The sequence below is a fragment of the Miniopterus natalensis genome, chromosome 2 (genome assembly GCF_054644295.1).
Source record: "Miniopterus natalensis isolate mMinNat1 chromosome 2, mMinNat1.hap1, whole genome shotgun sequence".
Lineage (NCBI taxonomy): Eukaryota > Metazoa > Chordata > Mammalia > Chiroptera > Miniopteridae > Miniopterus > Miniopterus natalensis.
This window is the reverse complement of record NC_142082.1, coordinates 162473313-162500025: the sequence shown is the minus strand read 5'-3', so window position 1 is coordinate 162500025 and position 26713 is coordinate 162473313. Positions and strand designations below refer to the sequence as shown.

At 39.0% G+C, this 26713-nt stretch overlaps 1 protein-coding gene across 1 annotated transcript in view; it reads left to right on the top strand.

Annotated features, from left to right (window-relative positions):
• Positions 1–7064: 7064 nt before the first annotated feature.
• Positions 7065–26713, top strand: part of PTPRO (protein tyrosine phosphatase receptor type O) — a 180205-nt gene continuing 160556 nt past the window's right edge. The window contains exon 1 of the mRNA XM_087813781.1: positions 7065–7136. Coding sequence (XP_087669907.1) covers positions 7065–7136 — 72 coding nt within the window. The remainder of the gene's footprint in view (positions 7137–26713) is intronic.

Genomic DNA, 26713 nt, shown 5'->3' with positions numbered 1-26713 from the left:
TTTTCTTTTATCTAATCCACCTTACAAAAAAAATGTACTCAGCCCACTTCTTCTAAAGAATCCAGTTCTGATCATGTCACTTGTCAGTTTCTAACAGTTTAGTAACCCCAGCTCCCTTACCTTGGCCTTTGAAGATGCTCTCCTGGTCTACATGTACATTTCCAATTTTCAGATCATGATCGAAAGTAGGTTGGCTGAGGTTCCCTTTTTCTTGCAAATATCCAGGAATCAAGGCTCCTTCCATCTTATGATTCTTCACTTCTCTAGGTCCTTAGAGTCTTCTCTATTCAGGATGAGATGAGAAAAAGAGAGTGAGGATTATGCATGGAGGTTTTTATGGACCAGGCCTGGAAGTACCCATCACTTCTGCCACATTTCATGGGCCATGACTCAGACTTATCGCAACACTTAACTCCAAGAGAAACTGGGAAATGAGGAATAGCTGTGCTCTGCCAGGAAGTAGAGACAAACATGACATGGCTATTGATGAGCAAAGGACTTCCTGCATATCGATCTTATTATCTCAGCTCCTCTACTGTACTCTAATTTTAGGGCATACCGTAGGCTTTCCAGCTTCCAGGGTTTTTACATGTAAATTCTTTCTTCTTTCCTTGAACGCTTTTAGCATTTGTCTTTATCTTTGCTTCTACTTACTATATTTTACCTTGTTTATAGTTTTTTTTAGTATACCACCTTTCCTACTAGGTTGCAAGCTCCTAGAGGCCAATGGCTGTATCTTATCTTAGCTGTGCCCAGCATGGCAAGAGTTGAAAAATATATGCTTGGTGAGTGACTTAATGAATAATCCATGTAAATCACTCCGCTAAAAGGAGACAAAAAGGAAGAGAATTAAGCAATTTTATAAGCTTAATTCTGAGATTTTTATCATAGGATAATATGGGAGAGCCAATCACATAATCAGAAAGCAGAATTTATCTTAAAATACTGTTATTGTTGAGCACTTTTAAGTATTCTTAAAATGCCAAAACTCATGTATATAAACATAAAGCAATATTACCTTTTAAAAAACAAATTTTTAAAGATTGAATGTTCTTGACCATACTTAATTCTTACCTAGAATTATTTTTTGCTTTTTTAAAATTAAAAAGTACAGTAAAGACTTGTCCTTTTTAGGGTAAAGTTTGATGAGTTTTGGTAAATGCATAAGTCATGTGACAACCAACCAAGTCAAGATTTAGAACATTTCCATCACTTTGAAAGTCTCTTTATGGTCATCCCTTCCATCCCTCCAGCCCTTGACAATCATTGTTCTGAAGTGACACATAAATAGCATTGTGTCATTTCTGAAGTGACACATAAGTAGCGTCATATAATGAGTTGCTTTTTGAGTATGACATCTCTTCACTTAGCACAATGTATTTGAGATTCATTCATGGTGTTGCATATATCAGTAGATCACTTATTTTCATTCCTGAGTAATATTCTATTGGATGTATATGCCATGGTTTGCTTATCCATTCAAAAGTTGAAGGATTACCTAATTTTGAGTAAAATCATCCTAATAAAAATAATTTCCTCTTTTATGTTTCTCTCTTGATAGCTCACCAATCTTAGATGCTGCACAGGGTTTCCCAGGATAATTCATGTGCAGATATTGGTACTTTGTTGCTCATATTTGTTGTTTTCTAAAGAAAGTAGAAGTGTACTTGGAATAGAGTTTGATTTCCCATCGTGAATGATCAAACCAAAACATTAATATAAATATTTTATATTTCAATATTTGAGAGTATAATTATCATTGACAATTATACTACTTTATTCATTCAACCAATACTTTCTGAGTACCTACTTTATTCCTGGAACTGACTTAAGTGCTCTGGAGAAAATGGCAAGCAAATACTTGACATAATTCCTATGCTCATATAATTTGCAATCTAATGAATAAGACATTCATTAAGCAAATAATGATAAAAATAAAATATAAATAGTAAAAATACTAGATGGGCTCTGGAAACTTAAACTATGGGGTTAGGGTGAGGAACTGAATTTTGAGCAGAGATCAGGTGAAAGAGAGGAGAGGAGCACTCCAGGCAGAGAGAACAGCATATGTCTCAGTGTCAGGAGGAAACATAGTATACATGAGTCTTAGAAGAGCAAAGGAAATGGAGGTGTGACAAGAGACTTGAGATGCAGGAAAGGGATAGATGACTTTGTGGGCCATGCTGAGGATTTTATCACCACCCTAGTAGTGTGTGGAAGCTGTCCGATGGATTTATGTAAGAGAGTCAGAGTGAACAGATTTGAGTTTGAATAACTGGTCCCAACTGGCTACAAATGGAATTACTTCTCTGTCATGCTTCAGAGTGAAGTAAAGGGGGCCATAGAGGCTACAGGTAGACTCTTGCAGTTAGGAAGGTGTTGCAAATAGTTCAACAAAAAGTAATGGCAATTTTGAACTAGGATGAAGGTGGTTGGGATAGAGAGAAGTGAGTTGATATAAGAAATATTTTGGAGGTAAAATGACAGGAATGTGAATCAAACTAGGTATGGTGCCATTGGGAGTGGGGAGAGGAAGGCATCGAAGATGACACCTTTCTGGCTTGTGCAGTGGTTTGGTGTTGGTATCCTTCATGAAGATAGGAAACTATGGGGGAATTATTATGAGTTCCGTTTCAGACCTTTAAAATTCGACCTGTTTTAAACATTCAAATGGAGAGTCAAGTGTGTTATTCTATACGGGCCAAAGGGTGTCTATACAGGCTGCTGATGTGACCCTGTGGATCATCTGCATAGGTGAAGATTGAAGATATGGCCATAGGTTACATTGGCAGGGCGGGGACACAGAGGAAAACAGAAGTGTTGAGGATTAAGCATTGAAAACTGCAATATTAAATGGACAAGAGGGGGAGAATGATCCAGCAAGGGAGACTTCAAAAGAACAGCCAGAGATTTTGAGGAAAAACTAGGGGTGTGCAGGGTTATGGAAAGTCAGAGATGAGAGTCAGGAAGGAGGGAGTAGCCAACATAGCACATGCTCCCATGAGGTTCCTAACAACCTTAGTGAGAGCAGTGCTGGTGAGGTGAGGGGCAGAAGCCAGGCCAGAGTGGCCTGAAGAGTATGTACACAATGAAGGGGGAAAATGGAGACAGAGAGCACACACGATCACTTTGGGAAATATTGCTGTGAAGGGACAGCTGTGGGGGTGAAAGACAGGGAGGAAAAAAGGTAGCAGCTGGAGGCATGGTACATATATGTTAAATGCTTACCCTTATAATTTCTCTGCATTGTCGTACTAATAAGCAAAACAGATGAAATCTGTACATTCAACTGTTCCTCTTACTCATATATACACTATACAAGCATATCAGGAAATGTACAGCTTCCCAATTACGTGTTTTCTTCATGTCCCTTCATAAGGAGGATGTTCTTCCCCGGGACACTGAAATTTCCTCCAGAACATTGGTGCTTTCTTAAAAATGTTTCTTCTAGATTTTTCTGCTAAGACAGATAATGACACCAATCTATCATTGGCATCCCCTGCCCCTCTTCGGACTGTAGACATCTTCAGCCCTTCTCTCACAGAGCTGATAATACTATTAACTTTGTAATTTTTAGCATGAAAATTGACTTAGTGTGATTGATTTGAAGTAAAATTGTCTATGCAAAGTTATTATGCCTATTCACAGAATCCTTAGCTGATAAGGCAGTGCATTCTCAAAATACGTGATTAATGTTTTCATAGTTTCTGCAGTAGTCCCTGAAATCACCATGGTCAATTTTTCCATAATTATACATTTGCAATCACTTCTTTTGTTGTTGTTGTTAATCTTCACCTGAGGATATTTTTTCCATTGATTTTTAGAGAAGGGAGAGGGAGGGAGATATGAGAGAGACACATCAATTGGTTGTCACCAGCATTCGCCCCCAACCAGGGCCCAGGATCAAACTTGCAACCCAGGTACAGGCCCCTGACTGGGAATTGAACCCTAGACCCTCTGGTGCACAGGTCAACGCTCTAACCACTGAGCCACATCGGCCAAAGCGGCAACCACTTTTTAAGTGACGCATATTTAGACTGTGAAACACAATAGGTAGTGAATGTTGCATTATATCTTTATTTTGAAGGGAAGTAAAGAAGGAAGAAAAGGGAGGATTAGCAGGCACCATTTCCACTGAGCAAACAGTATGTCTTGCTTTATTGATAAATTACATACAAGTTCTAGCCATGCCTTTTTTCTAGGCTAAAGCGAATCTTCTCATGTAGGATGTTAATGCTTGAAATTATAATTAGTCAAGAAACCTAGTTATGAAGAACAGCTGGGTAGGTAGATGATAACAATGCCTGTAACAGCACAGGAAAAATTATTATGAAAGTCCATTAGCCAATGCATCACGTATAAACAAACTGTGGGGTAAAACTGCATAACATAAGGCTGTTTAATATCTTTAGTTTTTTTTAATTTTTAAGAAAATTAAAGGAAATGTTAACAATTCACAGTAATCTTAGTATACAACTGACTGAAAGAAGGAATTGTATCTAAAAATGACAGTCTGCCTTCCTAATTAGGATTGCTCATTCATTCCATAGCCTGCAGTTTGTGTCCAATGATAAATATCTGCTCAGGTTTTCCTATCCCTTTGAGCAGATGATTTCTGTCATAAAACTTATGCCCTGTGACACAATATTCTTATTTGATTTTCCTTTAAACTATGTAAGAGTCAAGTTAAAAAAAAAAAAAGATAGACCCCACAACAGGAATTATTTAGGAAGGAAAAAGAGGCAATGGGGAAAGACTCTCCATGTAAAAACAAAAATGAGCTTCTATAGTAAATTTCACTCTTTCTCAAGTGTGACAAGAATAATATGCCTTGGCAGTTGAAACTCTATTAACCTGAGGCGTGTCAATCATTCTGATCTTGAAAGACACAGAATTTATGAATTGTCAACACGTCTTTTAGGTGAGAACTCAGTGTTCATCAAGAGCAAAACTAAAGCAAATGTTCAAATAAATGGAAAGTCAGAATGCTGCCTGGTCACCTGATTTTAAGAACATACAACACATAGTCTACAGTTCATATGTGATAATAATTGTAGTATTGAGATATGGATGACAAACTACACGGCTATTACTATGCTTTTCAAGTGGAATATGGGCTGGAGATCAATGGCTTGGGTTTTTCCTGCATCCCATATAAAGCAAACTATTAGTCATTGAGCAACCCCCATAAATACAACTCTCTAATACTGAAAGTGCTGACAGCCTTGTAGGCGATTTCAGCAGTGAAGCCAGGACTAAACATACTGAACTACATTAGAGTTGGTCCCTGGGGGACAGAATTCAGCCTCATTGGCAAGGGCGCTTCAAGAGCTCCATTTGACTCCTCATTAAGCCTCTCAGAGGGATTGAAGATCCTGCGCTGAGGCTGCTTTTGCTTTTCTTTCTAAAGCAGAGATAGTGCGAACTGCATAGGCATAGATACATTTTTAGATATTTAGAAAGATTGCTTTTCTTGACAAACACAAAGCCTTCTACAGATTTAAAAAAGATCTTCCAGCCTCTTGATCATTAAAAACCTTATCCAAAGGAAATAGCTTTATTTCGATTTGTGAGAATTCATTTTAAATGCCTGTCTTAGGGCATGTAAAAGATTCTGCTTTTCTGCACCTATCTATTCTCCAAGAGAAGCAGCATTAGGCAGAAAAGAGCTGACGATAACGGCCTCAGCCTTCTCTACCTAGCAGTGTTGTTGGGATAATGAAATCTGAACAAACATTTTGAAGCAGTTGGTGAAGCGTACATTACTACTATACGCACTATATGTTGCCAATGGGCATTCTTGTTGATTTGGGGCCTTGAAAATGGCATAAGACTAACCATACTTTGCAAGTATTGCATTGGAAACTGCATGATACAACATCCACATTCTTCTGGGAGTCTCCTAGGAAGATTCACAAGACTGTTTTTGTTTTAAGTGTGATAAAAACAAGCAAAATTATTTTCTCTAGCAGCAGCTGTGTAAAATACCTTATGCTGGAGAGAAAATTTTTTGTGGTTAGGAAATAACGCCCACAGCCTTTGGCCATCTAATCACAGTGTTACTTAATGGGCATTAATAATGCTAATTCCTGAAGAGCGCCTTATTGCTTACTGTTTACTGTTATTGTTTCCCCAAAGGGTTCCATATGTACATATGTAAAAGGGCATAAAAAGCTAAGCAAATTTTGATAGAAGTGATGAAGAAAAAATAGAGAGACAACATAGCAAAATATAATGCTATATAAGTATGCATCACTGGGAAAGTTCTTTTTGCATTTACAAGATAAATGGTATCAAAGTACGGCCGTTGGAATTCACAAGAACTCCTGATTTTAAATGGAAAATGTATAAAAGTATGCAAGTGTTTGAATGGGACAGGGAGAATGGACGAGGGAGGGTTAGCCCCCCCCCCCCCCCCCCCCCACGCCACGCGCTCCATCACTACAGCCGCAGCCACCACTCCCTTCCAGGTGTTCCTGGTCCTTTCTAACCAAGGCTGGGAGCAGATGCAGAGAGGTTGAGAGGGGACGGGGTCTGGTGCCCGAGTTGCCCAAGAGGAGTCAGGGAAACCGCGCAGAGCTCCTGGGTCCGAGCTGTGGAAGGGGTTGGGGCGGAGCCTGGAGAGGGGCTGTCCAGCCATAAAAGGCAGCGGGCGGCCCCTGGCGCGAGGGCTGGGAGGCTGCCGTCACTTTATGAGTCCGCAGCCCGGAGAATATTCCTGCTGCCAGAGGGCCCGGGCGAGCCGGGCAGGGTGCCGCCTCTCGCCCCGCACGCGGACCCCGCGCCCCCTCCGGCAGCCGCGCCGCGTTGGCAGAGCCTCGCCCACTCCGGTCCCCACCCTCTCCATCTCCGGCTGTTCGAGAGCCGCAGCGCCGGGCACGTTCCCGGAGGACCCGCGCGCCAAGCGGGGAGGCGAGCGGGCGCGGGGGGACGGGCAAGGCAGCATGCGCCCCCCGGGGGCAGCCTCGGCGCCCAGGGTCTGAGGCCGCGGCCGCAGGTCGCTTTGTGAGCCGCCGCCGGGGAGCCCCCGCGCCGCCGACCCTCGGGTGCCCGTGCGCTCCGCCATGGGGCCCCTGCCCGCGAGGACGCGCGGCCGCCGCCTCCTGCCTCTGCTCGGGCTCTTTGTGCTGCTCAAGGTAGGGAGCCCCCGCCCGCCCGGCGGGGCGCGATCGCTCGGTCCCGGGAGCCGCGCGCCCGTGCGCGATGGCCCAGCCGCCCCGAGCTCCGGCGCCGCCCCGCGCGCGCTTTGTTGTCCTGGGGGGCGCGTGTTCCCGGGATGCGGGGCCAGAACAGGGAAGTTCGCTCCCTCCGGCTTTCACCCTTTGTGCTCTTTTAGGGCCACCACTGTCCGCATCAGAGGTGGGCTTGTTGGGGGAAGCTGCCTCGGGCTAAATGGGTCACTTTCCTTTCTGGTCGCCTCCTACTGCGCCCCAGCGCCGCCTAACCTCCCCGCCGCCCCCGGGTGAGCCCGCTTTGTCTTAATTCACCTTCGGCTGCGGCTCGGCGCGGGGCTGAGCCCCGGCTGCCCGCGCGCTGCGGGGCGGGTCCGAGCACCCTGTGCTGTGAGAAAGGAGTGTCGGCTGGAGCTTGGAGAGGACCCCTCTGTCCCCTGAGGACGCCCTTCACAAAGTCTCAAGGCTCCCCCCCCCCCCACTGTATTAATGGAGAATGATACCTCCAAACTCTAACGCCAGAAAAATCTCCATAATTTACTTTTCCGTGTCTTTTTTGGAATATCCTATTTCAGGGTTTTACTTTGAGGAAAGGGAAAGGGGCTGCTTTAAAAAAAAAAAAAATTCTAATTTGACCACCATACTGTACATTTAAAGAATCTGAAGAAATGTTAGCTGGATGTTTTCTTGGAAAGTGGTGTGAAGTTGCCAGGTAATTGTCCGCCACGCGCGTGTGCTCAGTGGCTCCACTTCAGGTTTGTCCTGAGCCCGTCCTGTCCATTCTCAGCAAAGCAAACTCTGCGGGCTGGTTCCCGGGAGCTATTCTTTCAGCACCACAGTGACACCTTCCTCAGAAATGCATGAAACACTAATGCATGCAAATGTTTCCTTATCAAAGAGTCACTTCTTGCCTACACGCACCATTAATTATGAATGCTTGACAAGGAGACTGTGGAACAGGACCAATGGATCAAGAACAGCATCAATTTTAAATATTCCATGTTTTCATTTATCTTAACGGAAAACAGGAAAACTAGTTTCAGGGAGAAACAGCAACAGAGTGCACAAAGAAGATTCTAAATTATATTTATAGGTTTTAACATTTTTCTTAAGTTTAAGTAATAATGTTATTTAAAACCTGGTTAATAACAAGCTTGGTCATATGTTTTCAGTCTAGGAGGTTGCAGCTCTGTGAGCACACGCCGCAATGTATCGGGCTTAAGCTTTCTATTAATTTTTCTATTTGTCAAATTCTGTCATGACTATTTGTCTATGCAACACCTGTCACGCATAGTGACAGATGGAATCACCACACATTTTACTGAGTAACGGCTAAGACTTACATGACATCTGATCCAAAGCCAACCTCTGGCACAACTGCAGGTTTTCATTTGAATTCTTTGGAATGGGTGAAAATTCCAGAAATGTTCTGGGAGTGGGCATAGAGTGCTGCAATTAAAATGTAAAAAAATGCGGAAAAAGTTTTTATCAAAACTTGATATTGGAATGAGAAAATGGTCAATGTTGGCATAAAATTATTGTCAGTGACTGTGATCGAGGTTCACCTAGTTCCATATAACAGGTGCGTATTTGCAAATTGGTGTCAGTTATGGTGAATTTCCTCACATAGTAAATACACTGATAAAGCTTGTCATTTAAGTAGATATTGTAATGGGACAAGTAATTTTGTAAAGTTTGCTCTTTATTTTATACAAATGTAGTGTTTATGTCACTTGAATATAAAGTATACCAGAGGGAGGAAACCACTGTGGCAGGCAGTCTTATATACACTGAACACCACTATGTGCCAGGCAGCCTTCCACGTATTTCACGTTTGCCATTTCATTTAACCCTATTTTGTTACATTTGGCAAGAGAGGTTCAAAGTGGCAAGTTCGACACATAGGGTAAGGCATTTACGTTTGGGGAATAGTATATTACACTGTAAATTGGGTACACAGTATAATCTCTTTATGATTTGGAGAATCTTTTGCACTTAAGGTCTTGAATATGTGTCAGTAAAATAGGTCTAACATGCAGGTGGTGAAAGGAACGTGAAGAAAAATCCCATTATTAAATACCAAGTTGTCAATTGAGTCTCAATGCTAAGATCTAAAAAGGTGTATGTGCTCTGACTAAGAGACAAACCATTCCCCCACTCTCCCAAATCTCTGTAATTCTCATATCAATAAATTTTTCACTCCTCTATTTGCAGTATCCTCCATATAAAAATGAAAATCTCTAAAAACCATAGAGAAACTCAAGTATGAGGCTTGATTTATAGCTTTCTCTTTTTCACAAATCAGAAGCAAGCAGCTTGGTATAAGTGGTGGGAAAGTGAAAATTTGAATCTGTGGGATTGGCTATAACCAGTTTCCCTGAGGTGTTCCAAACATGCCTGGCCATGGATGTCTTTGTGTATCATTCCTTATCCGTGGCTCAGTGATGGACACATTTAATCAGGCATCTCGTATTGTCTAAACCATCTACTGTATGTTATGAGGTGAATATCTGCATAATTTGTGTTGTATAAGCATGATGTTGGTTATACAACTTTTTAATTTAATATAAATATTGATGGTATATATAAAACTAGAAAGCAAAAGTAGAATTCTGTTATCAAACATACTGGGAGCCTACCAATCTCAAAATCTCCTACCCACATATGAATGTAAATGGAGTGTTTATCTGGTGAGTCTCTCTCTTGTGCATCTTCCCATAATTCACCTTGAAAACAATGTAACTTCTGTCATCTATCTTATCTTTACTAAAGCTCTCCCTGAAAATTGCTTCCTGTATCAGTTCCCTTTATATCAGGATTTTGTCAAGTAAGATGCAAATCGAAGACTATGACATCATAGGAATGTAAATTCTGCCTTCCCTGAAGTGATGCTCATTAGTAGTCAACTGGAATGTTTCCCTAAACTCATAGGCTTGGCACGAACCCTTCTTTCTTTCTTAACCTCTTCTTTCCATTCCTGCTCTTACCTGACTTATAATTGAAGAGCATCGAATTTGAAAAGAAGGCCTTAATTATATTCTGTGAAAGAGGTTTATGTGTAGTGTTGTGATGCTGGCCACAGTGCTCTTATTCAGGAGAAATATCCACTCTCCAAGGTCTGCCTGCCTTGACCCACTTCCCTACCCCTCCTCTCTCCTCTTTTTCTCCCTTACACCTCTCTCTCCACCTCCCTCCCTCTCTCTCTCTCTCTCTCTCTCTCTCTCTCTCTCTCTCTCTCTCACACACACACACACACACACACACACACACACACACACCCCTCCCTCACTGAAGGTTCATCTACACTCTATATTATACAATATTTGCAGATGAGCCATGATCTTTTCATCTCTCTGAAGCAGCCTAGACCATCCTCCTAGGAAGAGTTTGCTTCTCTTTCCCAGACTCCTTTGATAAATGTTGTTGCCGACCTTTTAGAGAAACACTTCTACATGTGACATCCCCAATAATTTGGAGAAGGTCCATTGGGCTGGGCTTCCATAGGGGATTGGTGACAATACCTCTCACTGCGCATATCCATTTGCTTTTATTCTTTGTTGGGTAAAAGATTCCTATTTTTATGAAAGAATAGAAAATTCACACTATACTTCTATCTCATTTTGGCCCATAGAAACATACATCTATATACATAGGGAATTCAAAGCAATCTATGAGTTGTACTTTATTTTAAAGGTAGCATTATTTCTAGCATCTAAGTATCCAACTAAAGCTATTTAACCTTCAAGCACATTGACTCCTGAGTCTTATAAATATAATTCAAACTTGAGTCTTGAAGATGTGCAAAGGATCTTTGGTGTTAAATGCAGTTGGTGTATATGAAACATTGTGATTGAGAGCAGTGTGGCAAAATAGAAGGTTTAGCAGCAACTAAACAGCAATGACCACAGACATTTATTTTTTATTCTCTTTCTATGTTAATCCCTTTAGGTGCATACTTCCAATGGTGTTGCATATTCAGAAGCATAGCCCCAATACAATGGTGAGCTTTACTGGAAAGCACTTGGTGTATTCATTTAATTACTCCAGATATATTGTAAATATTTCTGAAATAAATGAATGTCTATTGTAAATGTGTGTCTTACACTGTGCTTAGTATGTGGCATTAGGCATATAACAGAAGCTTAATAAACAGTATTCAAATTTTTGACATTATATAAATAGTTTCTGACTGAGACATGTTGACTGTAATATTGACTTGTGAACACATCTTTAAGGAAAATATGAGAAAATTATTGTTATACGAATTAAATCTTTATAATTGCAATGCAATCATCACACTAAATAAACCCAAAATGTTACCAGTCCCTTATATTAACAATTCATTAGAATCATAGGTCAAAATACTGATGTTATTTTTTCCAGAAAATACTCCTGATTCCTCATTTATCTATCAGTGTTACCTCAACTGTTAATTTATTTTCATCAATTAAAAAAGAGAGTTAAATGCTAGGGGAAATAGCTTTCCACACCTCCTGTTGTGACCTACAACTCCAGGCAATACTCACACCTGCAGGTAACATTCTTGTTCCCTCTTTCATATCATCTCTCTTTTGTGACTACTTCCAACCATAACTGACAACGATTTCTGCATTACTTTAGTAGAGGTCCCTCTAATTTTTTTTTGTGCCAGAACTTTGCCCTTAAGAGAGGAAACCTTTTCAACACCCTGGTCTTGGTTATCTCTATGATGGTTAATCCAGGGACATAACCTTAAAGAACTCATGTATGTTGGCCTTAGAGACCCATTGTAATAGCTCCTTCTGCTTAAATAAATATGAGACTTCTTTGCGCACTTGTGTCACTGATTTGAAGAGGTGAGACAAGGTTACTGTGGCACAAGGAGAAATGAGTAAGAGGGTGAATAGAGTGGGATGGAGCTGGAAGCAGAACACAAGGCTCTTGACCTCTTCTCCCCTGGTGCTATTGGCTGTAGCTGGTTCCGTACTGTTTCTACCAGAAATTCAGAAGAATACGTCGATAACCTTCTTGAACACCTCTCATGTAACCTGTGATCACTCATTACTCTTAATTAGTAAGCTTGGCCCTTTGCAAGCTTGTCTTAGGTTTTCAGAGCGCTGATCTTGGCTCCACCCATAGGAGCTTGTGATTCACATATACAAACCAGCTGTTAGAGCATTCCAGAGAATCGTCAGTGCCCTTTGTATATTTGGACCTATCGGAGGTTTGGTTCCTAATTCCTTGTACCTTACTTTTTGAATCAGGATCCTGATTTAACTCCAACATTTCTTCTTTTTAATCCCAGCTTTAACTTCTAATTAATCTTTCTTTGCCTTTTAGTTTTCTCGACCATCCTATAAACTTTGACTGACGGTCTTTCCCAAGGTCAGAATGAACACATTGAGAAGTTACTTTTTTTCTTCAATACTAAGTCTATATTTTGGATCCTAGGATAATGATTTACTGCCCAATACCGTTCAGTTAATAAAATAATTATTGAGCTTCTATAGTATCCCAGGAATTATATTAGATATTGTGTAAGAATGGAATAAAGTTAAATCCCCATAAGTAGCATACTGGAAAATAAACATAGAGAAACAAAGTGGCATTAAAATACAGTCATATTTGTTGTATTGTTTTAATTGAGGAAAATATGGGATGTTAGAGGAGAGACACAACTATATCTCATGACTTAGGAAGTGATTTCTTATAAGTTCATGCTTGAGCTGAGTCTTGAAGCATGGGATGAGTTAGGTTAGAAAACATGGACATACAAACAGAGAAAACTGCATGAGCCAAGATGCAATGCTGTGAAAACAGGACAGTGTTGAGGAAAATACAAATGTAAACAAAGGGAAACGAACCAACAGAAGCCAGGTCAGGGAAGCTTCTATATGTTGTGCCAAAAAGTAGGTCCTTATTCTTTAGGTGAAGAGAAATATTGAAGGACTTAATTAATGGGGTAAGGTTTCCTTTTTAGATGGAGCCTCAGGCTGTAAGAAAGGCTGTCCCAAAGGTGGAGCAGGCCCGGAAGAAGTTAAACTGCCAGGAGGTTATTGTAACGGCCCAATTAAGAGATGACAAATGTTGACACCAGAGTGATGGAAAAGGGAACTAAAGGAAGAGAGACAATGTAAAAAGTAGGTAAATTGACAAGACTGATTAGATGTGGGAAATTGGGGATAGAGAGCTCGAGGGTAATTTCCAGGTAAGGAACACCTTTGCCTGGGATGTTGCTGTTTTGAGATAGCATGTGCATTGGACAGTGTCCATTCCCCTGCAGATCAGCTTACTCCCTTCTCCGCCTGCTCAAGGCCAGGAGGCTTCCCTGTAGAGGCTGCTCCTCCAGGCGCCCTGGCCCTTTGGCCTATCCCGAGTCTGACTAATCGGAGGCACTAGCAGAGGATTCCTGGTAGGGGAAAGAAAGCAGGACACATTCACCCAGCCTCCACCCTGGCTCGCCCTTGTTAGGCAGTGGCTTCATTTCATCTTCCAATCCTGTAGTCCTTCCCTTCTCCCAAGGAAAAGTTGGGGTCAAATCCTAGAAAGAGCTTCCTCCCCTTATCCTTTTAGGGTAACAGCTTCTCACTGCTACTTGTCCGTGGATGCTTTTCCAGCCCTGCTCAGTATCATCTGTCTCCACACTTCTGTTAGTAACAGTGCCTTGATTAAACTCTCTGGACTTTCCACTGTGTGTCCTGCTGAGATCCCAACTAATATAGGACATGACGAATTCAGTGGTAGATGTCTTGAATTTGAAGTGCCTAATAAAACTTGGATATGATCAGACGTCTAGGGGAGAGGACAGGCCTGGAGATGTGAATGGGGATGTCCCAGCAGAGGGCCACGGAGAAAAGGGCAGTGAGCCGGGATGGGGCCTTGAGGAGCACCAGCACTCAATAAGGAATGCACAAAGATGAAGAAGGACCAGCCAGAGAGGCACAGGAGGAAAGCAGAATCAAGGAAACCCAGAGTCTAGGAAATTTCAAGTGGGAGGGATTGGCCAACCTCAGACGCAACAGAGAGGTCCTACGGTCTGGAAGATATTGTTGGATTGGGAGCTGGGTAGGCTGATGATCTCTGCGGGTCTTTGGAGGAGAAGCATGCCTCTGGGAGTGGAAGAGTACACTGGGGGCTTATTTGTTAAGAGCACAGGTGGCAGGTCTTAGAGACCTCTTTCGATCTCAGCCCTCGGCTGTGCCACTTACCAGCAGCAGGATGTGGGGAGAGTTATTTCACCTCTCTGGCCCCTTTGCTGACCTGTTATATATTTAATCACTGAGGATTATTGTCAAGAATAAGTGAGATAATAACCATAAAGTACTTTAAACAGTGCCTAGAATACAGTAAACACTAAAAAGTGTTACATACAAAAATAAAAAGAGAAAAAAAAGAAATAGGACAGTAAAAATTGCCAAAACAAAATCAATAGGTGGAACAATAAAAATGTGTGAAGAGCAGCATGTCCCAAAATGTGCTCCGTGGAACACTAGAGACTTGCAGTGTTAGCAGATGTTATTGAAAATAAACACTTCTGTAATGACATAAATTGGGGCAATAATCTGTTTAACTTTGTATTAATTAATTCATTGTTATTTTGTACCAGGGTTTCTCAGAATGTTTAGTATGTTAATATGCATTTTGTCTTCCAAAAAAGAACTACAGTGTATTTACAATATTGCCCAAGTTTGTGTCATCCTTTTTTTAAAAGTGATTCATGGAAACAGTGAATATACTCTCAGAAACAGTATCTATGCTTGTACACTAGACTCTTTTTTCTTTATCTTTCTTTTTAAAAATGGGAAATATAAGCTTGATGATAAGGAAAACAGAGCAGCAAGATCAATTCTAACTTAAACTTCAGAATCAGAAGAATTTGCATGGAGGAGAGCAAGTATTCCCAACTTTCTTATCAAGGATTGATATTCAAGAAACTCCCTTGTAAGAAGAAATGTACATATTCTCTTAGTTTATGGGTTGTACTAATTCCAGGTTTGATCATTAGATATACAAAATGTTTCTTTGGCTTTTGACTATTAAAGAGACGCAAAATTCATTTTAACACTATTTTCCAATATTATCTTAACATACGACAAGAAAACATATTTTGTTCAGTATATTTATTTCATTGAATCATAAAACTGTACTTAAAAAAAAAATCCATTTCAAAGCTTAAGCTGGTAGTTAGACCTTGTCTGTAATGTTACTGCCAATTGGTCTTAAATGGAGAAATTACTAACCGCCGAGAGGTGGCTGTTCCACAGGCGGCCAACTGTTTTGTTGTTTGGTTTGGTCTTGGTCTTGAGATTAACTATGTCTGGGCATAGCTTTCGCATGTTTCACTTTAGGAGACACTATGTTGTGACAGTTCCTGCTTTCTTACGCGTTAAGAATAACTGCTTTGCCAACAGACCTAACAGGTTATAAAGATCAGACGTGAAAATGTCATCTCACTGTCCTGTCTTCAACTTTCCATCACACCCCTTTAGCTGTGTATCCCAGCCCATGTTTTCTGCCTATTGCCCATACTTCTCTTTCGTGGCCACAATCACTAGCTGGGGAGAAGACAATTTCATTCTACCCAAGGGGTCCCATGATGAACCATGGTAAGGAGTTGAGAATACAAGTGAGAATATAAGCATGGTCCATAATAAGTATTCTATTAATGCAGATTCTGTTTTTTCCAATCTCTGCTCAAAGGGTATTTTCTCAACATAGTTTTACTGAACAGCCAATCTAAAATCACACCTATCACTCTAAAATTTTACCACGTTGTCCCAGGTTTATTTGCTTCAGAGACTGTATCAGTACATGACATTATATAGGTCTTCACTATTACTTAACTCCTACATTGGAATGCCTGTAGGTTCCAGGAGGGCAAGGACTTTATCTGTTTTGTTCACTGCTGATCCCCACTGCTGGAGGTGTGACTGGCCCCTGGTAGATGCTCAGTTTGTTGAATATTTGTTCAGTGAATGAATGAGGTGAGAGAGGTCAAACAGAAGGTATGGGACAGACTCAAGGCAGAGGGAGAGCAGGCTGCAAGCGTGAGGAATGAAGCCCATGCACAGCGAGAGGAGCCAGGAGGGAGAGCCTGTCAGGGAAACAATTCCGCCTGGGGCTTGGAGAGGGGGTACAATCAGAATGCGGGGATGAGCTGGAAATGCTATTTGGTTGGTCTTGTGGACGGAGCAGAGGTTTTATTACCACGAGTGAAAATGAACTCTTAGACGTCAAGATGAGGTTCCTCACACATTTTTTTCTTGCTACTTTATTATATCAAAGTAAACCACTGATGAAAAATAATGTGCGCCAAGTAATTATTCTTGGCTTTATAATTTGAAAATATCAAAATGAAAAGAATTTTTAAAGCAATTTTTCCCCTCATTTTTCTCTAGCTATGCATGTTGATGTGCCCAGATTGGCTCTAGATCTCTAAAGACATTTCTGGAAATTCACACAAATAATTGAAGCCCAGATGATCAATTATTATTTTTCTTCAATACTTACACTTATTTTTTTACTTCTGAAAATGATAATTTTTAGTTTTTAAAAAAATGCATGTGGGTAATGCATAGAAATTTTAAAAATGGATTTTAGAAAATGAATGTAGTTTTCTGTATAGAGTTCCAACAGGTACTTTTATATGGAAACAAATGGTAATTTGAATCTATATAATAAATATTTTATTATCTAAACATGAACAATTAGTTAAATGGGCTGATTAAGTTAGCATTGTATTCATTGAAATGTTTGTGTATATAAAGAAAAAACTCGGTCAAAATTTTCAAATGACAAAAATACAAAGACATATGCTTAAAACAAATGTTATTACTTATAAAACTCAACATTTCATTAGAGAATTGAAAGATATATGTTATCCTGTGCTAATCTATTTCCATAGTTTGCTACTGTACTGAATCTATTTCCATAGTTTGCTACTGTACTGGAGGAAGTTTGGGTTAGTTGTCATTTTTTGTGTCTTTAATTTTGTGTTTGTTGATAAATTAATATATGCTATAGAGACAAAAATAGGGGGAAGATTGTGATCAGATTATTTATAAACTCATATACATGGCTGAAAAGAAGTCCCTACCTCCATGAATTTATGATAAGGAGAAGTGCATCTGGAGAATATAAAAATAACATTAATAATTTATGATTAATAAATTATTCTCTTAAGTTTGTTTTTTAATATCAAATCAATATTTCTAGAAATCTTCAAGAACACATTTATACATTTCTCTTTCTCTCTCTGAATTGATGCATCAGAATTAAGCTAATTGTGATACATCATCCTTTCAGACATACCAGGAACTTCTTATTCAAGTCCAGTTGGTGATCCATAAAATAGGCATTCTAGTAATATTGCTATGGGATTTCTATTTACTTTGATAGTGTGCTGAAAACTAAAGTCTAATCATAAAAATGGGAGTGTTCTTGCCAAATACCACAAAGTATAAGCATTATTTACAATAAGTGCCAACACTATTACCATAAGAAATACCTCATTACCTGAATGTACTTAAAGTTCTTAGATTTTATCTAGACAGAAAAATTGGCTTCTAGAATTTCTGAGTGTTAAGTTGATAGAGGTGAATAATAAAATGCAAAGGGAACTGCAGGTTGTCTGCAATGCATTATCCAACAGTCCTCCAAATGGCTTAACAGATTATAGAAAAAACCCAGTTGGTATGAAATGCACGGATGCAATATAGTTATTCACATACAAACATAGTGATATGATTTAGCCTACTTTATTTTGCATTGTCATGGGGAATTTCCTTTACAATTTCCCCTAACTAAATTACACTTTTTAATTAGTCTCTCCAAAATGACTATAGGCCTCACTCAAAATAGTTAGATACTTGGGATTTGTAGTACGGAATTTCTTGTATTGTCAAAACTGCTAAAATGATGACAAGGACTTAGAATTAGGTACTATGGATTTCATTCTAAAAACTTAGCTAATCAGTTGTCTTTTTAATCAGCTAGAACTGTTCAATCTGCTTAAAATCAGTCACTCTTTAGAAATGTTCCAGGTTTCCTCCTTTAATTTACTTTTTGTATTCACTTGATCTTTGAATAGCATAGGGGTTGGGGCACTGCCCTCCCCCCACCATGCAGTAAAAAATCCACGTATAACTTTTGACTCCCCAATAACTTAACACTAATATCCATCTGTTGACAAGACTTACTGATAACATAAACAGTCAATTAACACATAGTTTTTATGTTACATGTTTTATATACTGGATTCTTATAATAAAGTAAGATAAACAAAAAAAATGTTAAGAACTGAAAGGAAGAGAAAATACATTTATAGTACTTATTGTATACTATAAGTGGACCCACTCAGTTCATACCCATGTTCAAAGGTCAGCTGTATTTGTAACTAAGAAAAGACAGCTGTCTTTAAAAGTCCATTTTCATCTGATTGCTGAAAATCTTTTATTTTTTGAAGGTTAATTGGAAATCTAATGAGATCATTTTATTGAAATTCTTGTTGCTATGCTGAGGCCGGCCTTCAATTAGTGTTTTTGCTATGTGGTTTTGTGTGGTTTTGAAGTAGGGAGTTTTAAATCTGAAATCTTTAAGTCTGAATTGAACATGTATCATCATACAGAGGAATTTAATGAAAATGTATTTAGAATTAGAAAACCAGTACATATTCACTGTGGAAAATGTATGAAATACAGCAGGCAGATAAAGAAGAAAGTATAAATTCCTATACGCTCCATTCCAAAATAACTACCATCTGGGGATTTATCATTCCAAATTTTTGCCTGTGTCTGGGTATCTGAGAGTATATGTAAAAAGCAAAAAAAAAAAAAAACACACACACACAGTATCAAACTGTCTTACTATTTTAACTTGCTCTTTTCACTTAAGTATATTATGATAATTTTTTCAAGACATGAACATTTTTAGTTCTCTGCAATGCAGGACATTAAACCATAGGTCAGTGGGTAAATTGTGTCCAAGTCCCAATTGTATTTGCATCAGGTAAGACTTAGATGATCACATACTGATCAAAATTATGAAGTATTGGGGATCATCACCTATATGTGTGCCTTTCACTTGTGTGACTGTTAATTACACAGAAAAACTTCAGATGCTCTATTGACAGGCATTTATTTCTTATTTCCCCACAGCTAAATTCTATGCAAAGATAAACTTAAGAATATAGGATTTCAAGGCAGGAAGATATAGGGTTGAATTCTGGCTGTGCTCCTTGCTGGCTGTGTGGCATTAGGCAGCACACATCGCGGTGGCGGCCCAGGCCGCCGCTCCTCCAATGGCCAAGCCTACCATCTTCTCCACCACCTGCTATCCTTTGAGGAAACCTCCTCCTTTTTGATCCACATAGTCTGTAAAGGGGATACCATCCTTTTACTTGACCTCAATGCCACAGACAGAGTGGTCAGTCAAAGGATGGTTTGTGACCCAAGCTAAGCCCATTTTAAGCCTGCATCTCACTGATCACTGTCTTTGAGATTGGCATGCGATCTAAACCAGACCTCTAGGAATTTAATCTTGCAATTGTTTCCAAACTGGCAATGGTGGGGAAGAATCCTTTCCTCTTCAGTTGTGGCACTAAGACATGAGTTTGGAGGCTGTCCCCAACCATGAAAATGACCCACAAGAAAAAACTATTTTCTAACAGAAAAAAAGGGGAGGCTGGAACAGTAGAGGCTTGCATGTTGCAAGAAGACTATCACATTTTTCAGACTCCAGAGAATCACTTCACAGGTACTCAGAAAGACTGCAAAGCAGCAATCTACCAAAATTCATTTCAATTCATCATAGCTGAGCAAGCATATTAGCAATCCTTGGAATCTTTAAGTAATCTGAATCAGAGTGATTAGATAATTTTTCAAACCAGCCAGGGCACTTCCAAGAGTGAAGAGATCATTATGCTAGATAGCAGGCATAAATCGATCTGTTCTGGAAAAACCAGGACAGGTGGTTACTCTTCCCTGAACATACTAACAAACACATTTGATGCAGTATGTAGTCACTAGCTTTTCATCCATCTCACCCACCTCTGAAAACCTCTGCCTCAAATAAGATGAATTAGCCATATAAGATGAATTGTAATTATCTTCGTCAAAAACGAAAATCTGTGCAAGAATGTTCATAGCAGCTTTGTTTGTACTAGCCAAACACTGGAAATAACCAAAATGCCCTTCAAACTGGCACTCCCATACCATGTAATACTACTCAGCAATGAAAATGAATGAATTATTGATATACACAGCAACTGAGTGAACCTCAGGAAAACTATGCTGAGTGAAAAAAGCCAATCACAAAAGGTGGCATACTGTGATTCCATTAAAAAAAAAAATCTTTGAAACAATAAAATTATGGAGATAGAGAACAAATTCATGGTTGCCGAGGGTTGGAAAGCAGGGGGTGTGTGTGTGTGTGAAGAGGTGCACATGGTTATAAAGGGGTAGCGTGGGGAGCTTTGTAATAATGGGACAGCTGTGTATTTTGATCATGGTGGTAGTGACATGAAGTTATACATGTGATAAGAGTATATAGACCTACACACACACACACACATGAGCACATAGATAACCAGTGAAATCTGAATAAGTTATATGGATTGTACCAATGTCAGTTTTATAGTTGGGATATTTCCTGGTTTTGAATATTTTCTTCCTTTGATATACAACATGTCAACATTGGTGGGGGGCAGGCTGAAGGGTGCATGAAAACTTCCTACACATTTCTTTGAAACTTCCTACAAATTTATAATTACCTCAAAAAAATGTTTAAAAAACGTGTGTTTTTTTTTGAGTGCCTGACACTGCTAAGTATTCTAACTGACGGGTTGACAGATATAGCTTCTTTCTTGAGGACTGTCTCTAAAAGACAATAATTACTCTTGCAGGGAAAGTAAAGACATCTAAGCAAATGTGGAAAATACACAAAATGCACTACAACCTCAATAAAATACCATTAGCTGCAAACTCAAATGCATTATGAAGAAGGTTACATACTGAACTATAATCTTAATGAGATTTATCTACTGAGTTCTGGAAATGACTAAATATTAAGGTATTATCACATTTCCCATAACATCAATGTTAAAGACAACATTTTAATGACTCTTCAGAGAATCAGTTAAAAACGAAGTCATGGAAATTACCATTGTGGGAGGTAAGGACAAAATACTTCATTGATTGAGGAAATAATGCCATACTTCCAGTCCTTTAGCAATTATTAAGTAGCATCTGGGAATAATATAAATAAATTAGAATGAAATATAAAGTTTAAGACAAGCTTAAGAGACTTGAGTAAAGCAGGAGATATAAATGGAAGATATATGAAGGCGAATAGATGTTTAAATATTTCAACCAGTCAATCATCAAACATGTACTAAACTGGACATGTAAAGAAGGCACTGTGTTCATCATTTTAAAGACTATATAACAAAGTTATACCATTAGTAATTCTGTAATATAAGGGAAAATATAAACATGTAGCAAGTTAAAGGGCCATATATGACTTAATAATATAGGAGAAGACTGAAGTAGTAATTATTAATTTGCAAATAAGTGAGGCAGACAATGATAGTCAGCTAGATGCTCTTGCCTCAGATAAGGGGGAGCACTTAGGCTTGAAGGAGCACTGTTTTCATGAAGGAAGACAAATTGCAATCTGAATCTTGCCTGATAGAGTTCAGATAGTTGGACTAGGTTAAGAAAAACATTCCAGATTAGAGACATAGAAGACCAAAAGTAAGAATGTGAGAAAATGTAAGTCATGTTTAGGAGGCTTGAGTAAAACAGAGAGGGTGGATTCAGGTCCTGAGGAAGATGAGTGGCTGGAGGTGAGATGGAAAAGGTTGTCTTGCGTAGCCATGAGCTTCTATTTAACAGTGCTACAAAGGCAAATGTTTAATGAGCTTTAGCTCAGCAGTGGTGTGCAGGAAAAAATTATCATACCTCATTTTAGCTTTAATTGCTTTTATAGTTCTGAATTTGCTGTTAAATGCAAATGCTTAATTCCTAAGTACGTGTGCTCTGTCTTAATTAGATAAAATAATCCTTTGTTGCTTGGGTAGTTCAGTAAATTAGTCCCTAGATTTCAACTCCCCTGGATCATGTTGTTTATGCCTGAATCATAGAGATGAATGAAAAATAAATGGATTTTTTTCAGAGACAAGTTGCAACTGTGAATATAATTTCAAATTTATTATCCTTGGCATGTGACCAAAAAGTTGTCATGTCTATGACAGTAATTATAATTCACATAGATATGCCCCCATCCTAGTAGAATTCCTTCTACATTTCTACACTTTATTTAAAACCACAAGTTAAAAATATGTTTTGCTAGTCAAAACTCAATAGAAGATCTAAACCTGTCTGTTATATATATAAACATCCTACCAACTCAGCAATCAGGGTCCTACCAATAGTGCCATATTCTTATATAAGATATGTCCCAAAAGAAGTAACCGTTATACAGTTATCTCGAGCAGAAATGAGAAGATAATCCTTCCAAATTTCACCGCCTTACTGGAGGCGATGGTGATGACACTGATGGTGACTGCCATTTACTGAGTGGCTGCTCTTGATCAGGACTGTCTCAGGGACTTTATGTACATGATTTTACTTTGTTCTTATATACTCCTGTGTATCGTTATCAGCATTTCAATAAGCGGGAAACTGAGTGCTAGAGTGGGCCTGAAGGGGTCAGGGATGAAACTTGGGTCTGTTTGAATGCAGAACCCGTGTGCCTCTGCCGTTCTGTTCTGTTGGAAAACCCTGAGATGGTTTCTATCTCCCCATTCCCTAACTTGAAACGTCTGCATCTTCTTCTTTTTCTGGAAACATCCTGGACACAGGTGACTGAATCAGTTTCTACATCCTTGGTGGGGACTGCCATTTGGACAGCTGGTTCCTGTTTGCCCAAAATCTTTCTCGCAGTTTCTCCTTTCTGTCAATAGCCTGTCAGTCATATAGTCCCAGACCAAAGCTGCTCAGTGTCACAGGATGCCTGTAAATTCATAAGTGTCAGGCTTAGGCTTACACTGTTGTTCATCACCTTCTTCAGCTTAACGGATCTGGGGCTGTAGCACTTAGTTAGATAAATGCACAGAGCTGAGAGTAATGTAACGTCCTGACATGGAGAAACTGTATGTCAACTTCCATACGTCCAGAGCTTTTATAGTCAACGACATAAGTACCCATGAAGATGGCATGAGATTTCGTGGCTTGCTGGCTTTCTGTGGCTTTTACACCTCAGGCATGCCTTTCCCTCCATGAGAGATACCACCTGGACAAAAAACAATTTAACACTAATGTCTTCCTTTTGATTGCATTAGATTTGCAAATTAAAGAGATGAATGGTAGTGCTCTGTGTTCCTCGCAGCTCCCTGTTTAATGCTCTTATCTGACAAAGTGTAAAGAAAAGACATAATTAATTACTGACGACTTGCATGTCAAGTTGCATAAAAAATTACGTTGCCAAGAGGCCCATTATTACATGTCTGACTGTTCTATGAAATTAGTTTTGCAAAAAAAAAAAAAGCATACCTGAAGAGTTTTATTTGTTTTCCTTTTAAAATTTAATTTATTGGAGTATCTGCAAAGAGATGTGAAAGAACAACATTAACTGTTAACAGTTTTAAGGAGTTTATTTCATTTGCCCAAGGGAATGTTATTTTTCCTTTTTAAAATGTTTTTTGTTTGTTCATGAGATACTGAACTCTGTATAGATGCTTCTGCCAAAGGAAGGCCCCAGAATGTGACTATTACCTCTTTGAGACACGTCCTGCTGAGAGAGTTATTAGCTGAGCACACTGTGCTCCCCCGAAAACTGGCTCAACCTTGAGCTGGGAAGTGTACTACCATGATCGAAAAAAATGGAATCATTGTTCAGCCATTCCTCTGTCTGATCTGTCTGGAGTTGATCTGAATGAAATGAGGTCTCTGCTTTAACTGGAGAGTTAAGCATTTCATATTTAGCTCTCAATCTGTTTCTTGGTAATTTCTGAAGGAACAGACAGCTCATGACTGATGGTTCTGTACTATTATTAAAAGTGTACCACCTTTATAGGTTTCTATCACTTTGAAGCAAAGTGACAGCTGGAAAGAATTTTTGAATGAGCATATTTTCTAAGTTTTAAATGGATACCTTATAAAATGTAGTATATGCCTCAGGTTAGAGAAAACTAAGTACCTGATGAAAAGAAGTTGTTCAAGTTATCAGTGAAACGGGACAGCGTGGAGGAAAGATTCCCTGCCCACAATCGCTTAGTCACTTCACCTCTCTGCAAAGATGCGAATCATAAGCACTCCTCCCTCTCGGGATTCCTGTGCAGCCTAAATGAGATAATCTGTGAAAGCATTCTGTAAACTGTAAAGCACAATTTAAATACATGATAATATCATATTAAAGAGGATTGCTTTCCCTTGTTTCATTTGCTTTGGTATAGAGGTGGTTTCTTTCTCCACATGTATATGTATCTGTGCCTGTGTGTAGTGTGTCACAGAGCACTATAATCAATGCTATATTTAAAAACAGTAAAATTCACCCTACCCAAGTTAACTTCAGGTCACCTGCAATCACAGCTTGCTTATGTGACTAGAATGATTTAATATCGAATATTTATAAAATATTTATGTCATGGCAAAATATTTCAGCTTAGCTCTACCTCTTATCTACTGATTGGATCATTCCCATAAAAATGATTTTCACCCAACTTCATAAATATAATACTGTTAGGCATTCTATTCATATAGTATTTATGCCTATAATCACTTATCATCTTTCATAAGTTATGTTCAGCCACAATTCATTTATTTTTTCAGTGAACATTTATTGAACAATTATATGCCAAATACTGTGCTAATCACTCACTGTTTCCTTGAGTTTCACTCATCTGTGGGTACAAATGTGTACACATTTACAGTAATAACTCTAATTATAGAGCAATTGACCCCATCAGTACTCATGAAGCACCAGTTTTGTTTCCATTAAGTGCCCACTCAGGTATTTCTTAGACTGTCAGTGGAATGTTTGCCATGGAACCGCAGTACTTCTGGGTGCCACCCACCTCTGCCCTTCCAGGCCCTACATTCCCCTATTAGACATCCCCCCACTGCACCAAGTGGGACCACTGCCAACCCCAATAGCTTCCCTGATGTGCTCAAAATTTTCCCTCAACTTATTGAAGGCTTTCTTACTGGGTCAAGATTGTATTTTTTTTTTGGTCTTTCCCCTCAGAGCTGTCAGCTGTGAGCCAATGGATTTCTGGAACCCCTGTTCCACTAATTCTTCAAGTGTGTCAGAATTCCTTTCAGAGAGATGCTGAGACCTCCCTCTCCCACCCTATCCCCCATCACATTAACAGTAGCAAAAATTACTAAAACGAAAGGTAAATATAAAAACCAGGTTTTCTGTCTTCATAAAAACAAGAAGTAATAAGAAATTTGAGCCATTTTGAAGTTCACACTTTTAAACATTGTTAATATTAAAAATCCCAGAATTGTGGGGACATGGGAAAGATGGCATACTATGAATGTAATGCTTTCTGATTACATTATTTTCAGAATCATTAGTGAACATAATTCAAATGTTCTAAAATGCATTTACTTGGAAATTTAAATTCAAAAAGCAGATTATCATTAAGGAATAAAATATATTTCACAAACATGGCGCTGACTAGTTAGAACATGTTTTCCAAAGGAATAATTCAGGGTAGCCAGATTCCACTAAACTTCCATCCACAGAAGTGTTATAAAACGTGGATATATGCAAGTAAATCAATGAAAATAATATCAGTTTATTTCTCCTGAATCATTAACTTAAGATTAATAAAATACCTATTAAAAGAAGTGAAAGCAAATGTATATATTATTAAAATGATTCCATATTATAATTAAAACTTTTATTTGTGATCTTTCAGATTATATAAAATGTATACAATATTTCCTTAACAAAGTTTTCAAAATACTATATGAAAAAAATGGGGTGTAAGTTTGTGATTTCATGGCTCTTTACTTATGCTGATCTCAGTTCAATATTAAGTCTCACTCTTTCACAAACCATCTGGGAGATTGACAAGTTGCATCTCACCAGATGGCCTCGCCTCCCAACCTCTCACTTCAGTGGCACCATACCTCCGTGATAAACCCTGGAATGCTTTTATACAATGTTCCTACTTAGCTAGAATGCCACAGCTCATGGCATGAAGGACCAGTTAATCATAGCCACTTCATTTCCCAACGCTGAAACTGGGTATGATTTCCACTGGATGCTAAACTCTTTTAGAGCACAGAAGAATTAAGTTAGTCCAGCTGTGCACACCCACCAGCCTCCTAGCATCCTATCTTTCTACAATGTCTCTTCTTACTCCATTCTTCCTCTCTACTCCCTGGTCTATAATTTTATTATTTACAGTTTATAGAGAAAGAGTCCTTTCTTCTTTCTTCCTCTCTTTTTTCTCATACATAACCATTGGAACATATACACCAAAGCATCATAAAATGACTACACAGGTTTGAGTTCTGCGTGGGAGGTGATACCTTCCTGAATCTAATATG